The following is a 14,264-nucleotide window of genomic DNA, read 5'->3' as shown; positions in this document are numbered from 1 at the left end:
ATCCCAGCTGACCCTTCTCACCCTGGACACAGTCTGTTTGACCTGCTCCCCTCAGGCAGGAGGCTCCGGTCCATTCGCACCAGAACCTCTCGCCATAAGAACGATGCTGTGATTGGCTCCTCTGTACAGTTCTCTGTTACAGAGTGCGCTCAGCTCACGTCCAGACCTGGTCACCGCTTCATGTCCCAGCACCTTAAATTAATGAGGTATTAAAAGCTTTTTAAGTTCACTTTTATGTGCTGATGCTCTTCTCTTCCCAAGTTCATGATGACAGAGGATAAACTGAGACAGAAAACAGCATCAAACCTGCAAACTGTCTCCGTCTGCCTCTGAGCGAAAGGCAGAAAATAAACTATGAATCTGTCAGAATGAATAAAGGAGCTCCACAGGGTTCTGTGCTCGGGCCTTTTTCATCTTATTAAATATCTCCTGTAGTCATCTCTCCTTCAGCGTGTACATTAAACAAATATGTAGGTCTGCTTTTTTTTCCATGTGATCAATATCGCTAAAATTAGAAACGCCCTGTCTCACACTACTGCTGAACAAAGAAACTATGTGTGTGCTACTTATACAGATTAGTTACATTTTATGCAAAGCCGGTCTAACTCACTATGCTCATACTCAGAGGTCGTTTCTGTGTGGCTGTGACTCCCTCGTAGGTCACAGACTCTTTACAAAGTTGTGATTTATTAAAGTCAGCTCTGGATTTACTTTCTCGACTGAAAACATCACAAGACCATACTTTATCAACACACCTGCACAGGCGAAGCAGGGACGGACTGGTCCTTTACAAACAGGTGGGGACTCTTATTTTGACGGGGTAAGCGTCGTGGATGCAGGAAGCTGTTGGAGCTGCAGAGGGTTTGATGGAAGCGTCAATGCAGCAGAGACATCCATCCTGCTCGGCTGCTGCAGCCACACCACCGCATTACATTAGACTGTTCATCAACCCAGTGTGTGTGTGTGTGTGTGTGTGTGTGTGTGTGTGTGTTGCAGAGACCATTTCCAGAGGAGCCTCATAAATAATTGAAAGGTCTGCTGACTCTCTCTCTCTCTGTCTACATGGCGATACACTTTTAGGTTAAGCTCGCTCGCTCCTCTCTCTCTATGACACATGCCGTCTCTCGCCCCTTCACACCGTCTCCATGGCGATACTCTTAAAGGACCATGCCACGTTTTCTTTGCACGCTGTCCCGTTTGCCGACGCAGAGGTGACATCAGGCTCTGTGGTAAAAAAACAGCAGGTCTGCTGATTACTTTCAGCCGTCAGTAGCGTTTTTGTCTCTGTGGCAGGAAAAAAGCTTTTTCACAGCTCAAGGTCACAGCTGCCGACAAACAGAAGCATCAAGTCCTCTCCTTAAAGGCTACAATCATTCAGTGTCTTAATGTATGCTTAACAAAAATCACAGCTACTGATCAAAAAACAAGCAATCATGCCAACCCCAACAAATACTGCACAACATCACAGCACTGTAGCTAAACTAACCATTTATCTTTATCACTGCTGCTGAATAAAATATTATGAATCCAGCTCAGAAGTCCCAAATAAAACGTGCTGCATGTCCGACGCACTGCTGGTCCAATATCTGCTCCAGTGAAGCTGGATGTTCATATTAAACATGGACAAAGTTTTTAACAACGAGGTCAGAGTATAATCTCTGCAAACAGCTCTGAACACTCAGTTTCACGCAGGTTTTTCTATCTTTGATGTGTATGATGTCATAGAGTCAATATCCCTAATATGGTTGTCTCAGGCACAGAAGCCCCACCCACTTTCCTTTCTCGGCAGCCGATCAGAAGTGAGTTGGTTAAAGGGCCAGGGGGACTAAACCGGCTTGTTTCAGGCAGTGGGTGAAGTGAGAGGCCCAGAATCAGACAAAGAAGGATCATTTTGAAATGTGACCCGAGTGCAGCCAAAGAATGAAAACTAGGAGCTGCGAACGAGCAGCAGATGTACTTCAACTAAGATCTGGAATGAATAGTGAGTGTTAGCAGACTGTGGTCCTGGTGTGCTCATCTCCAGTCACAGTCTGTGGTGTGATCACCATCATCCAGTCCTCCGCCTAAAAAAGCAGCTTCTTGCATATTTATGAGTTTGGAGGTTCTTTGATTATTTCGCTGAGCTATATGTGTGTGTGTGTGTGTGTGTGTGTGTGTGTTTATTTTTAGATAAAAATATAGCTTTTATGTTCCATTTGGGTAAAAGAAAGGACAAATGATATAAAAATGGCTGGACATTAATCAAACCAACCCTAATCACAGACAGGTTGTCATGGGTGGATATTAGGAGGTTAAATTCAGCCTGCTGGAGGTGAAACGACAGGTTTAAAGTATGTCACACATGCGTCTGAGCTCGTCTGTCTTTGGGAGCAACTGGCCAAAAAGGCCGTGACACCAGGAAGATGCTGAACCATCAATCTGCTCTGAAATCTAAACCAACATCATCCTCCCGACGCCTTTACTACAGAAATGTAAGAGAGAACATCTGTGACACAGCCAAGAATCGCAGCTGTCACACACGAAGAGCTGATGAAGACGGAGTGGAAAATGATTCAGATCTCTGCGAGCCTGTCAGGACAGAGTGAGACGCACTAATGTGGGTTTGACATGTTCCCATATTTCATGGGACGCTCTTCTCCTCAGATGACGGACCTCCTGTTTCCTGTCGTCCAAACTGGATATTACAGATCATTTTATAGTGACAGGCTTTCTGCTTCTAATAACCTCCTAACATGCACCAAGTCTCCGGCTGTTTAGAGTCCAGGTTGGGTTTGGTCACTCAGAGGAGTGCAGGCCGGTCTCAGGTGAAGGTCACTCGGTCCATCGTCAGGAACGTTCTGGTCTCAGCCTCGTGTTTTTATCCAGCAAACAGGACACAGAATATCTGACCTGCTTCTGGAAGGACTTGCTTTGCAGTGACAATGAACTCCTTACAACAGGGGTGGAGAACTCCAGGCCTCGAGGGCCGGTGTCCTGCAGGTTTTAGATCTCACCCTGGGTCAACACACCTGAATCAAATGATTAGTTCATTACCAGGAATCTGGAGAACTTCAGGACATGTTGAGGAGGTAATTTAGACATTTAAATCGGCTGTGTTGGATCAAGGACACATCTAAACCCTGCAGGACAGCGGCCCTTGAGGCCTGGAGTTCGACACCTTACACCAAGACTGTAAATTACCAGATGGCCTCCATTCGAAGGTCTGAGTCTTTGTGCATGATGTCAGATCAGCTTAAGCCAAAGGCTAAAGATTCAGATTGACAAACATCCAACAATAAATTGTTTTCCTTTAAGTGCTTTTACTTTTCACCTAAACATAAAGTCCAAGGTTTGGGCCATCACGGGGAGCGTAACCGAAGCCCTGGATGGTTCTGTAAATGACTTTAAGCTGTTCATATCCACCACGTCACTACGGACCTAATCAAGACTAGGGTTAGGTTTCACTTTATTGACAAGCTAGAAGGTATTAAAAATCAAGCCTCATAGCGGCATCCTCACGGTTTCCTGTTATAGATGTCCAAGAAGTGAAAACTCCGTCCGGGGTGGTAAGGAGCTGGAGGTCACTGCTTCATCAGTCATGGCCCGGATGGGACTGAGTGTCAGGCCTGAGCGTACCCCTCTCCTACCTCGATTGAGGGTTTTGTTGCCTCTGCTAAACTGCTTAAATAAAATATCCTGCACTCAAAAAGGGACTTTTGCAACTTCTAAGTGTAACAGTGAATGTTAAGAGCTTGTGAGTAAGTATGATGTCTTCCATCTTCTTCCTGGCCTATTCTTTTCCTGGCTCTAAAGTAATAACCAAGCCAAACCATACTTGGTTTTTAGGCAGTTTCAGCTTTACCTATTGGAAACAGAGAGCCACTCCACACTTCCTGAACAGGAGAAACTGGGATAAAAACATCTTAAATAATATTAAATGAGCAAAGTACTACAACACAAACTGCCCAAAACTCAATACCAAGAGCTGACAGATTCATCCAATCAACCAACCTTAGGAGGCGTAAAGGGGTTTCCAACTGTTTCTGAGCAGAGTCTGAACATGGTGTAGGAAAAGAGGCCTTTAGTGTGATGTGCAAAAGTTCCTGCACCAGTCTGATGTCATTATTTAACAGTGTGTAAAGTCATAACAACACACCAGCAGCAAGTCTGTCGAACTGAACAATGTGGTCCCAACTCTTCCCATTTAGAATACAAAATTTTCTAAATAAAATGTCAATAAATAAGAACAGCCAACCAATCACAGACAGCCAAGGTGAATATGTTTGCTTTGTCAGACAGAAAATCCTCACAGAGGTAAAGACCTCTAAACACGAATGTTTTTACATTTCAGCTGCAGCTGTTTCAAAATGAGGTTTAAGTGACTTCCTGCTTGCGATTTTGCTTTTCCTCCCGATGCCCTCGGACTTCTGCTTCCATGTCCTGGCCTCTGCTCCTCGGGAGCTGCTTAAAGAGCGTGCATGATGCAGCGAGCGTGCAGTAACTTTCCACGCTGAATGTGAAGCTTTGGAAAAAGCTTTTGTAAAACGATCATAAACTGGCTCAGATGTTGTTGCTGTTCCACTTCCAGCTTCCTGTTTAAAACGGAGAGCCGAGCGCTGCTGGGAATGATGGAGACGCACTGGCCATAAAACATCAGACAGGGAGGGGCTGGCGCACGCTGAGCTCAGCATCTTCTGCCTTTTATGTTCATCTCCCACACAGTGGAGGAGGGTGGCTCGTTTGTGAGAGGACTCAGCTGTACTTCAGGCCATCCAGGGCCGATCGTTCATCAATTTATTCAAAAAGATCCTTCTGCTTTCGTTCGTGTACGCGCTTTCTAAGTTTCCTGGAACAGTTTAATCAACAGTCCATCAAAATCAAACCACATTTCAGAGAAATCTGCAAAGACCTGCAGCCAAAGCTCAAATATATTTCTGGTTATTTCATGGAGACTTAAACCTGCTGCAGTTCCTCTATCATCCACTAGAGGCCTGACTCCAACTGAGTCAGTCTCCATAGACTTCCATGTTTAAATGTAAAATGTCAGATTTCGTAGACGTTGTCCTGGACACGATGTTTCACGTCTCATTTCCTGCAAACCATCGACAGCCTGGAAACTGACCAGCGAATGAATGATTGCTGAGTGGGCTAGCATCTCCTGAACATTCACATTAGCTAATTTAAAAAGAACTCGTTTCCATCTCCCTGTTTCTACTCTCTGATTCTGCTAGGGTAGCTTTGCATGACTCATAGTCCAAAATAATCCTTCTTTATCTTATAATAGGGCTTGGTGGCAAATTTCTCCTGACTGGGTGCCCCTCGTAAACACGACATCTGACGTCAGTGTTTGAAACTCTGTCCATGTTTCAGATGAACATCCAATGGAGCAGCAGAGAAACGACAGGAAATAAGGAACAGGTCCACATCCTGCTGCTGCAACCTGAGAAGGAGCCAAGCGCTCGATTACGGACTGAAACTGAGTGAAACAGCAGCTGGAAGCCACTGACTTTTGCAGCTTGATCCAGATAATGAGCTTAATGTCCTGCAGGAATCGATCCGCTGCAGGAAAGTGTCAGTGCTGTATCGCAGCGAGCTACAGAAGCAGCGAGATGATGCAGCGTGATGCCTCTTCACTCACACACGATCTTAACCAGCAGACTAATTACCATGAAAACGCTGCAGCTGACAGATTCTGTCATCGCTGTTGACGCTGCTCGTTTTAACCGTGAACTGTCGGCGCCGGCCGGCTGTAGCGGAGCAGCTGCCGACACTACCTGCAGGTATTTTTCATCATAACAACCAGCAGACAGGAAAGCTACGCCTGTTAGCACAGGAGCTCGATGGATGTGAGAAACTGGATCCAAAATGGAGGCAGCTGTGAGAAGCTGTGACAGGTGACGGAAATGAGGATTTTATTGATGTGATCTAAACGCTCCGTGTGTTACTGTGACAGACCCACCAGTCAGAGCATCTCCTCTCCCCTCAGCTGACCGCTCACACTGAGCTCAAACTAGCCTGGAGGCAGGCACTCGGCTCCGCCCCGCTTTTAAACACGCCCACAGGTGTCACTGTGAGACAGGTGCAAGGGGACAGCTGATGTGATAACTGACTTCTGACTGCATTCACAGCGACTCATGAACTTTTACGTATCATTTAAAGGACAGAAAGAAATGACAAAGACTGTTTTTGACTGTAAGCACCGTCTGTGGGAGGCGGGAGGTGCAGGGGGGGTAAAAAGGGGCAACATCCACAGGGAGACCGATTCAAAGGGCTGCTGGAAAGGTTAACACTCCTCCCACAGGGTCACCTGCAGAAACCTTAATGACTTTTACCTCCTCTACACAGGTCTCGATTACCAAAGGCTCTGCTGTGTTCATCTCAACCCTCGATCCAGGAGTCGAAGCTTTCGTGCATATTTCAGGATGTCGGCAGTTTGAGCTCGCAGCTGAACGATACTGAAGACCGTCGCAGCGGCGAGCTGAGCAGCCTGCCCGAAGGGAAACGAGCGAAGCGGCGGTCACAAAGTATACCTGGAAACACAAGTCTGTGTGTGAGAAACACCTGGCTGGAAGCACAGCAGTGATACCTGCAGGTGTGTAAAGGTGGGAAAGGTTGGTCAAATTTTCATCTGCAGGCGGATTACCAAACGCCCTCACACCTGCTTAGTATGACGCTGAGGTGAAGTCACTGCAGAGGCTGTTACACCAACATATGAGAGCTGGTCAATATTCAAGAATCCAGTAAGTGAACAAAGTCATCAGTGATGGACTCATCACTGAAAACTGCACTCAGATCTGCCCTGTGAGTGTTTTAAAGGTGAGGCTGTGCATCTCCGTCCCCGGTGGTTTGACTGCAGCTCTCACCGGCTGGTAAATCATCACTTCCTGACACTCTAATTTCATTTTTCAGTAACGGGAGGGGAAGCTCGCGCCGAGCAACCGCAACCTTTTCGATCGCTCCGACATGCCGAGTGTTTTTCCACAGGACTGCACATGAAGGTAAAGGGCAGAGTAATTCTACCCCCGCAGAGCGAGGACAGGAAGATCCACCTCATCTCACTTGTGAAGGAGAAGCAGGAACTCTAAAATCAAGCCTGTTAATGAAGAGACAACAAGAACGCTTCTTATAACTATGACACTGATTATTGTTTTTTATGAACACATCATCTTACTGTCTTTGTGAGGCATTCGTTTTTAGAAAACATGAAATTGAGCGTTCTGACACAGGAAGTGAGAATCATCTGCTTCAAACATGGCGAGCCTGCAACAGGACTCCAGCCAGCAACAACACAAAGGTGTACAGGTACACAGAGACACTGATACCGGCAGTGTTTGGGTGAAAACACAACCTGAAATCGACATAAACACTCCCCTGTGTGTGTGTGTGTGTCCACAGAGTCTCTCAGGTTTCTGTTCTGGGCAGCAGGTCACTGAATCATCCTGATTCGTGTGGATCTGATCCCAGAATCAATACAACACACTGATCTGTGTGCTGTAAACAAACACACCCCTTTAGACCACACCCCTTTAGGCCATGCCACCTGACAGTCGTGAAACAGCAGGCCCAAAGCAAATCATTGCACCCTGAAGCTTCTCTACAGAAACTAACCTCGCCAAAATAAAAGTCTCTGGTCTACATGTTTGCATTTTCTACAAAGCACTGGGTGAAAATGTGCTCTTTCTTTGATGTGGGCTTGCAGTAGGCCACACCCCCACACTGGACGGCTTTATATTTGACACATTTACAGAATCAGTATGAGGTTTTTGTGGACGTTTACTTTTAGAGCACTTCAACTGCTTCATGACGAGGAAGTGACGCGATACCAGACTCCTCCTGTAGGCTTACAGCCCTGAAGCCCCCTCAGTCCTGCTACCTGTTCTCTTCTGTCTCCCTCACAAACACTCCCAGCAGACTGCTGTCGGGTGTCTTCCTGTTAAAAGGGATTTCTTCCTTCCCACTCTCTCCAACTGCTGCTCATAGCGGACTTTCTGGTTGTTGCAGCTACATCTATACATCACAGGCTCTCTATGATATAAACCAGCTGTTTTGTGTTTTTAAAGCAGACGTCAGCTTTGTGTCATGTGACTGTTGATTGTTGGAGCAGCTCTCACTGCTTCAGCATGCAGAGCTTTGAGAGTGAGATTTTTAAAAAGCACACTAAGGAAAATAAATGCATTTCTGCTTTTTAAAGGATAATCGTGGTTTATTCTACCAGCACGGCCTCGCTGGCACAAAGAGGATTTCTCAGAATAATTCCCCGTCGTTCAGGTGGGCTGAGAGCTGCACTGGCCTGCAGTTCTGCTGATAATACTGCGCGCTGATGCTGTGAGCTCTCCTGAACAGCAGAGAGCTGACTCACGGCAGCTTTTAACTCTTTTCAGCTGACAGACATTTCACTGACTTCAGCACAGCTTTCACGTGTCTCTGAACCAGCTCGGACCACATCTGGAGGAGCTTTGACACTCGCTCCGGCCAGATGTTACAGAGGCTGCACTGCAGTAACACACTGCAGATTAGGCCTCTCTGTTCCCCATCAAAGAGAAAGACTGTCGGGCACCAAATGAACACCAAATGTTAACATAAAGGAGTCTGACTCATGAAGCAGTTAGCTCAAAGTTCAGCCTCGTTTATCTTTGGCGAGTGCGACGACGGAGCGTGTTCTGTTTTATGGCAGCAGGAAGCCGCCTGGCAGGATTGCTTTTCACTTGTTTTATTGTGAGTCTTCTTTTATGAGCCGACATCTGTCACAAACACGCTTTAATAAAAACATATCAACTGTGAATTGGCCTGCTGCTCCTGCTGCCTGGTGTCATCAGTAACTTTGACATGTCCTCATAGCACCGACCACAGGACTGAGCTCTCTCATCCATGCTGGGAGACCCGGATGCTTCTGACTGCCGTGGCTTTCTCGTCCATTGTTAGGTGGTTGCTAGGCAACATGTATAATATCTGATATGGATAAGAACCTTCAGGAGACGAAGACTGCAGATGCTAAATGTTGCTGACGGTGTTGGAGGCGTTCTCGCTGTGAGAGATCAGCCTTGATGTTAAGACTCTTCCTGAGCCACTTTAGCGCATTGGCGTAATACGAGGCTCCTCCGTTACACAAAGATGCTCGTCTGGTTTCCTCCTCAGATGTTGATCTTTCAGTTTTTTCCCTCTTGTAGCCTTTAGGGTTTGTGGCGGAGTTGTGGTCCCTGGCTCAGCTGCAGCAGAAGTGGAGATGATTGTACTGATGTACTGAGGTCAGAGGTCAGAGGAGAGAGGAGTGTGTGCACTCGGCTGGAAAGTTGGCTGACGTGTGTGCCAAACCGGGAAAACGTGTGAAATAGTGAAATCAATGAAAACTCCAAACTAAATGCAAAGACGGTGGATCGCAGTCCTTCACAGAGCTGCTTCTCTCTGCAGCATCATCATTGCTTTCTGCTCTTCAAACCTGCTGCTGTGCCGTCTGCATAGCTAGCATGAGCCCGCCGGTTTAAAACATGCTAACATTAGCCGCTGTGCACTTGTTTTGTTGGGCAGTGTAAGAACAACACTGCAGACACATTAATGAGCATCTGCTCAACCTTTACATGAAAACATGACCAATAAATATTTCTAACAATATTTTCATCCATCCGTTTGTCTAATTCAGGGTCGCAGTGGGGGTGGAGCCTATCCCAGCTGTCTGGGTACACCCTGAGCAGGTCGCCAGTCTGACACAGAGCTAACGCATAAAGACAGACAATCATTAACACCTATGGGTGATTTAGAATGACCTATTAACCTTACCCCACTAACTGCACGTGTTTGGAGTGTGGGAGGAAGCTGGAGAACCCAGCAAGCACGGGGAGAACATGCAAACTCCACACAGACAGATCTGATGGTGGAGCCAAACTCAGGAGCCATAAGAATACAAACTCTGGGACTTTCTATTTATTACCAAGATAAAGATTACCACATGCTGCTGTTATTCAGGCCACACAAGCTCTTCCTTCCTCCTCTCAGCCCGAGTGCACTTCATTTTACTGCTCCTCACAGTGTGGAGCTCACAGAGACCCAGAGGCCAAATAACACGATCACCACCAACCCCTCCAACCTCAAAATGTGGACTTTTTAAAGCAGAAAATATGACGGCACAGGTGAACAAAATTTTCACCTGTGCCAAATTATGTCAAATATGATAAACATGTATGATCAGCTTCTTTGACAGAGTGGGTGCTGGAAACCAGCTGGAAATATAACTGCAGGAAGTGCATTAACCCTGCTAATGCTGCAGCCTCTCCATGTGTGCGCAGAGACAGCACGAAAATCTGTGCGAAACTTCTGGCGTGCCGCTCGGGCAGGGGCTGAAAGTCGTGGACCCCGTGCTGCCTCTGCTGTAACGGCTGAATCTTGGTGTTGATGGTCAGCTGTCACGTCTGCAGTCTGGAGACCTCAGCAAGCTTACCAGGATAAAGGAATGATGCAATCGAAGCGTTGCATTACCAGCTTCCTCGTGTGCTCGGCTGACAGCAGTGACCTGATTTTACTGCAGCTGCCATAAATTGATTTTCATCAACAAGTTAGACACTTAAAATGAACCAGGCTCATTAAAAAGCTTCATACATGCAGCAGCTTACAGCTGAGTTAGCGTTGCTAATGTAACCGTGGTTACCGGAGGAAGCATTTCCACCACAAAAATGAGACGACACAAGGAGAACGAGACAGCTGGACTTGTTTGCTAAAGCAGAGAAAAGTTTAAAATACGAGCAGAACCACCTTCAGCCACATCTGGATCTCAGCATCTTCACTGCCAGGATAAAAATGGCTTCTCTCAGATTCAGAGTTTTTCTCTACATGCAGTTTTCATTTCTCCAAAACTTTAAATTACAGGTAATCCGTAAATACAAACAACCAAACAAAACGCCTGGAGGATTTCAAGATGGATGCCGCGTGGTGACACGTGTTTCGAGTGTCTTCAGCTCGTCTGCACGGATCCATACACCACAAAGAGGGAGGCGCCGAGTCTCCTCCAGTTCTGTTTCGTGGAGTTAAAAGCGAGCAGGAAGTTTGTTTTATGTTTGAAGGTTTTTGACTCAAACTTGTTTTCTCCGCTGCTCGCCTCCGTGTGCGAGGAGGAAGACCGAGCAAGACCGAGCGCGAGGCCTTAAGAGCAGTGAATTAGGAGGAAATGATTAAAATATCCCAAATGAATGTTCTTGTTTTCTTTTTGTTTTACCGTGGTCCTGTTCTTACTGGTTATTTTAATAATAAATCGAGTAAATGTATATTCTCAGATGAATTTAGTTTAAGCTGAGTCTGACGTCGTCACACAAAGAACGAAGAGAGGAATTCAGCTTTGGGTTTAATAAAACTATCAGCTGCCGCTGAGGTCAGAGCTGGATCGCTGTAATGGTGACCTGGGATTCACGAGTATTCCTTTGATGTTTGGGGAGAACTTTTGGATCTGCGTCTCTGAGGCTTGTTTCTGGGCCGGTGTCCACGGCGATGTTGTGTGAATGGAATTAACCATATTTTAAGTTGTGTTGCCGTGGAGCCCGGGACGGCCAGGCGAAGCATCACTGCACCAACAGCAGCTCAGTCGCTCCGCGTCCGTCAGTCCTCCTGCCACCCGTCATCCATCTGTCTGCATCAGTCAGCATCACCACTCTCACCTGTCTGCCTGCCTGTGTGTGTTTGCTGCATCAGGCTTCTGTCACACACACACACACACACACTGCACCCCATCCCATAATAACCACACCTAAAAAGCTCCAGTGCAGCTGCATTCAGCAGGATACCGCAGTACACTTTTACCCAACATGCATCAGTCCCCTCCACCCATCCACCCGTACATCCATCCATCCATTCGGGTCCCCTTCATCCTGCCTCCACCCTTCCATCCACCTCCCTCTGCGTGAAAAAGCACCAACTTCCTCTCATCCACCCTCACAGGATGAGGGAAACTTCCATCCATCCATGCACCGTTTCATCCACCCATCCCTCCGTCCTACCTGGGGGTGCCTTCTCTTTAACCAGCTCCATGTCCGAGGCGAGGTGCTCCCCTAGCCTGCGTCCCTTGCTTCCTTCCTTACTTCCTTCCTTCTTTCCTTAATCAGCTGTTATCAACAAGCGTCGAGTCTCGGATGATGTGATCACCGATGAACCGCTGATGGGTGGATGGTACCGGGAGAGCTGGAGGGAGGCACCGCGGGACCTGCTCTCAGATCCTCCGCAGCTGCTTCTTCGCCGTTTTTTTTCTTCCTGCGGGCGTCGAGGCTCGTGCGTTCACCTGAGCTGTGTCCGCGCGTCGCTCTCTCTCTCTCTCTGTGCTGCTGCAGCTCGAGGCAGGAGAGCACAGGAGTGACGTCACTGTTAAGGTGACACGATGGTGGTGCTGATTGGTGTGAGGAGGAAACGTGATGAAGGAACTTTTAGGGCACGGGGTCTTGCCCATCCCACCGCAGGGCATCAACGGGGTAGAAGGAGTCGAACCCGCAACCTCCGTGCACAAAAGAAAAGAAAAAAAAAAACATGCAAAACTCGGGGCCCATCGCGCATGCGCACTGCTTGTCCCGTTAACTATAAGGAAGCCGTCAGTGTTGCACGGGGAGCTGTGTGAAGGGTCTCCTGCACTGCTCGTTTTGCTTTATTTAAACACGTCATCATCTCGAGCCAAAAGCAGACCCAGTCATGTTCAGGTGGGACCCTCCAGGCCACCTTAAACGCTTCTACTGACGCCAACTCCTTAAGATTTAGCTAAATGTGATCACGTTTTCCCCCAAACCAGTCAAAACCAGTCTCTCAGATTGTTGCTCCTCCCCCAGCCTGCTTCTGTCAGACGTTTGTTCCTATTAAAAGGGAGTTTTGCTTTCCCACTGTCACCAAGTTCATGCTTATAGGGTGTGGTTTGATTGTGGGGTCTTTACCTTAGAGCAGACCTTCCCAAAGTGTGGGGCCCGGCCCCCAGCCCCAGGGGGCGCAGAGCAGGGGGGGCGTGGTGTGAAAAGGGGGGGAAGAAAAAGACAAAACGCTTGGACACTGCTAGCACAGGGGGCGCCCACAGAAACGCAAAGCGGGAGATGAAGCATCGCTGAATATGTTTCCAAACCAACTTCATTCTAAACCAAAGACGAGAAAATATGGTGAAGCAAATCTGCCCTTTGGCTTCACCTGCACAGGTGCCGAGGTCGGTCTCCCTGCAGGGTTGGTTTTCCCTGTGTCGGGAGCAGCGCTGCTGTTTAAATCACAGACAAACAGCTGTTTATGTTTTTAAACCCATTTTGCACAGAGAGGCATTTTTTGAAAAATGCATTGATAGCAATGTTGAACATTATTACACATACAGTAAAATAATCACACCGTGACGCCTCTGCCTTTCTAAATGGAGGGACAGTAACTGCATGTGTATGTAAGCGTGTAAAACCTGCAGACAGTCAGATTAACAGTATTTCGTCTCTATCATTCTGCAATTCATCCCATGTAAACAATAACGTGGCCACAGCGTGACGTGAATAAAGACACATACCTTTGACGTTGCCTGACGAACTCTGTATTCCTCGTCCACACGTAAACACAAAAAAGGAGTTTTAAAAAAATCTCAGTTTTAAGGGGTTCGAAACGCCGTTTACGTGGATGAAACAGCTGCGTGTTCAAAAATACCCGTGTAGGTGCGGACGCAGCGTAAAAGAGTTAGTAGTTTATTTTATTACTACCTGTAATTTATTGCAGTTTACTTGTATTTGCTTAATTGTGTATAAGTGATAAACTCCAGTCTGGATTTAGACCGCGTCACAGCACCGAAACTGCCCTACTAAGAGTCTTCAATGACCTTCTTCTAATCGCCGACTCTGGGCGCTCTGCGGTCTTAGTTCTATTGGATTTGACTTCAGCCTTTGACACGGTTGACCATGATATCCTTTTGGCAAGATTGGAACAAGTAGTAGGCCTTAAAGGAAATGTTTTATCTTGGTTTAAATCATATTTCTCTGAGAGGTCGTTCTCTGTCATGATGGGAAAATATTCCTCTTCTTCTGCCCGTTTTTGCTGTGGAGTGCCCCAGGGCTCGGTGTTGGGTCCTGTGTTGTTTTCTCTGTACATGCTGCCCTTGGGCTCCATTTTTGAAAATCATAATGTCTCTTTTCACTGCTATGCTGATGATATTCAAATCTACCTCCACCTGACTGGGGATGTTTCATCTTCACTACATCTTCTGTTTGATTGTCTGAGCGATGTCAAAGACTGGTTATCACGTACCTTTCTTACTTTAAATGAAAAGAAGACAGAAATTATTGTTTTTGATAGAAATATGCCTCTGGGAC

At 46.9% G+C, this 14,264-nt stretch overlaps 1 protein-coding gene across 1 annotated transcript in view; it reads right to left on the bottom strand.

Moving 5' to 3' along the window:
* The window catches only part of LOC102195789 (fibroblast growth factor 12), a 47,328-nt gene extending 35,012 nt beyond the window's left edge, over positions 1–12,316 (bottom strand). The window contains exon 1 of the mRNA XM_005737458.2: positions 11,958–12,316. Within this exon, the coding sequence (XP_005737515.1) occupies positions 11,958–11,988 (31 nt within the window). The 5' untranslated portion in view covers positions 11,989–12,316. The remainder of the gene's footprint in view (positions 1–11,957) is intronic.
* Between the last annotated feature and the right edge of the window lie 1,948 nt (positions 12,317–14,264).

This window comes from Pundamilia nyererei, unplaced genomic scaffold, assembly GCF_000239375.1.
Source record: "Pundamilia nyererei isolate P.nyererei 1_Seehausen unplaced genomic scaffold, PunNye1.0 scaffold00076, whole genome shotgun sequence".
Classification (NCBI taxonomy): domain Eukaryota; kingdom Metazoa; phylum Chordata; class Actinopteri; order Cichliformes; family Cichlidae; genus Pundamilia; species Pundamilia nyererei.
Note: the sequence above shows the minus strand (reverse complement) of the source record. Positions and strands in the feature narration are given on the sequence as shown.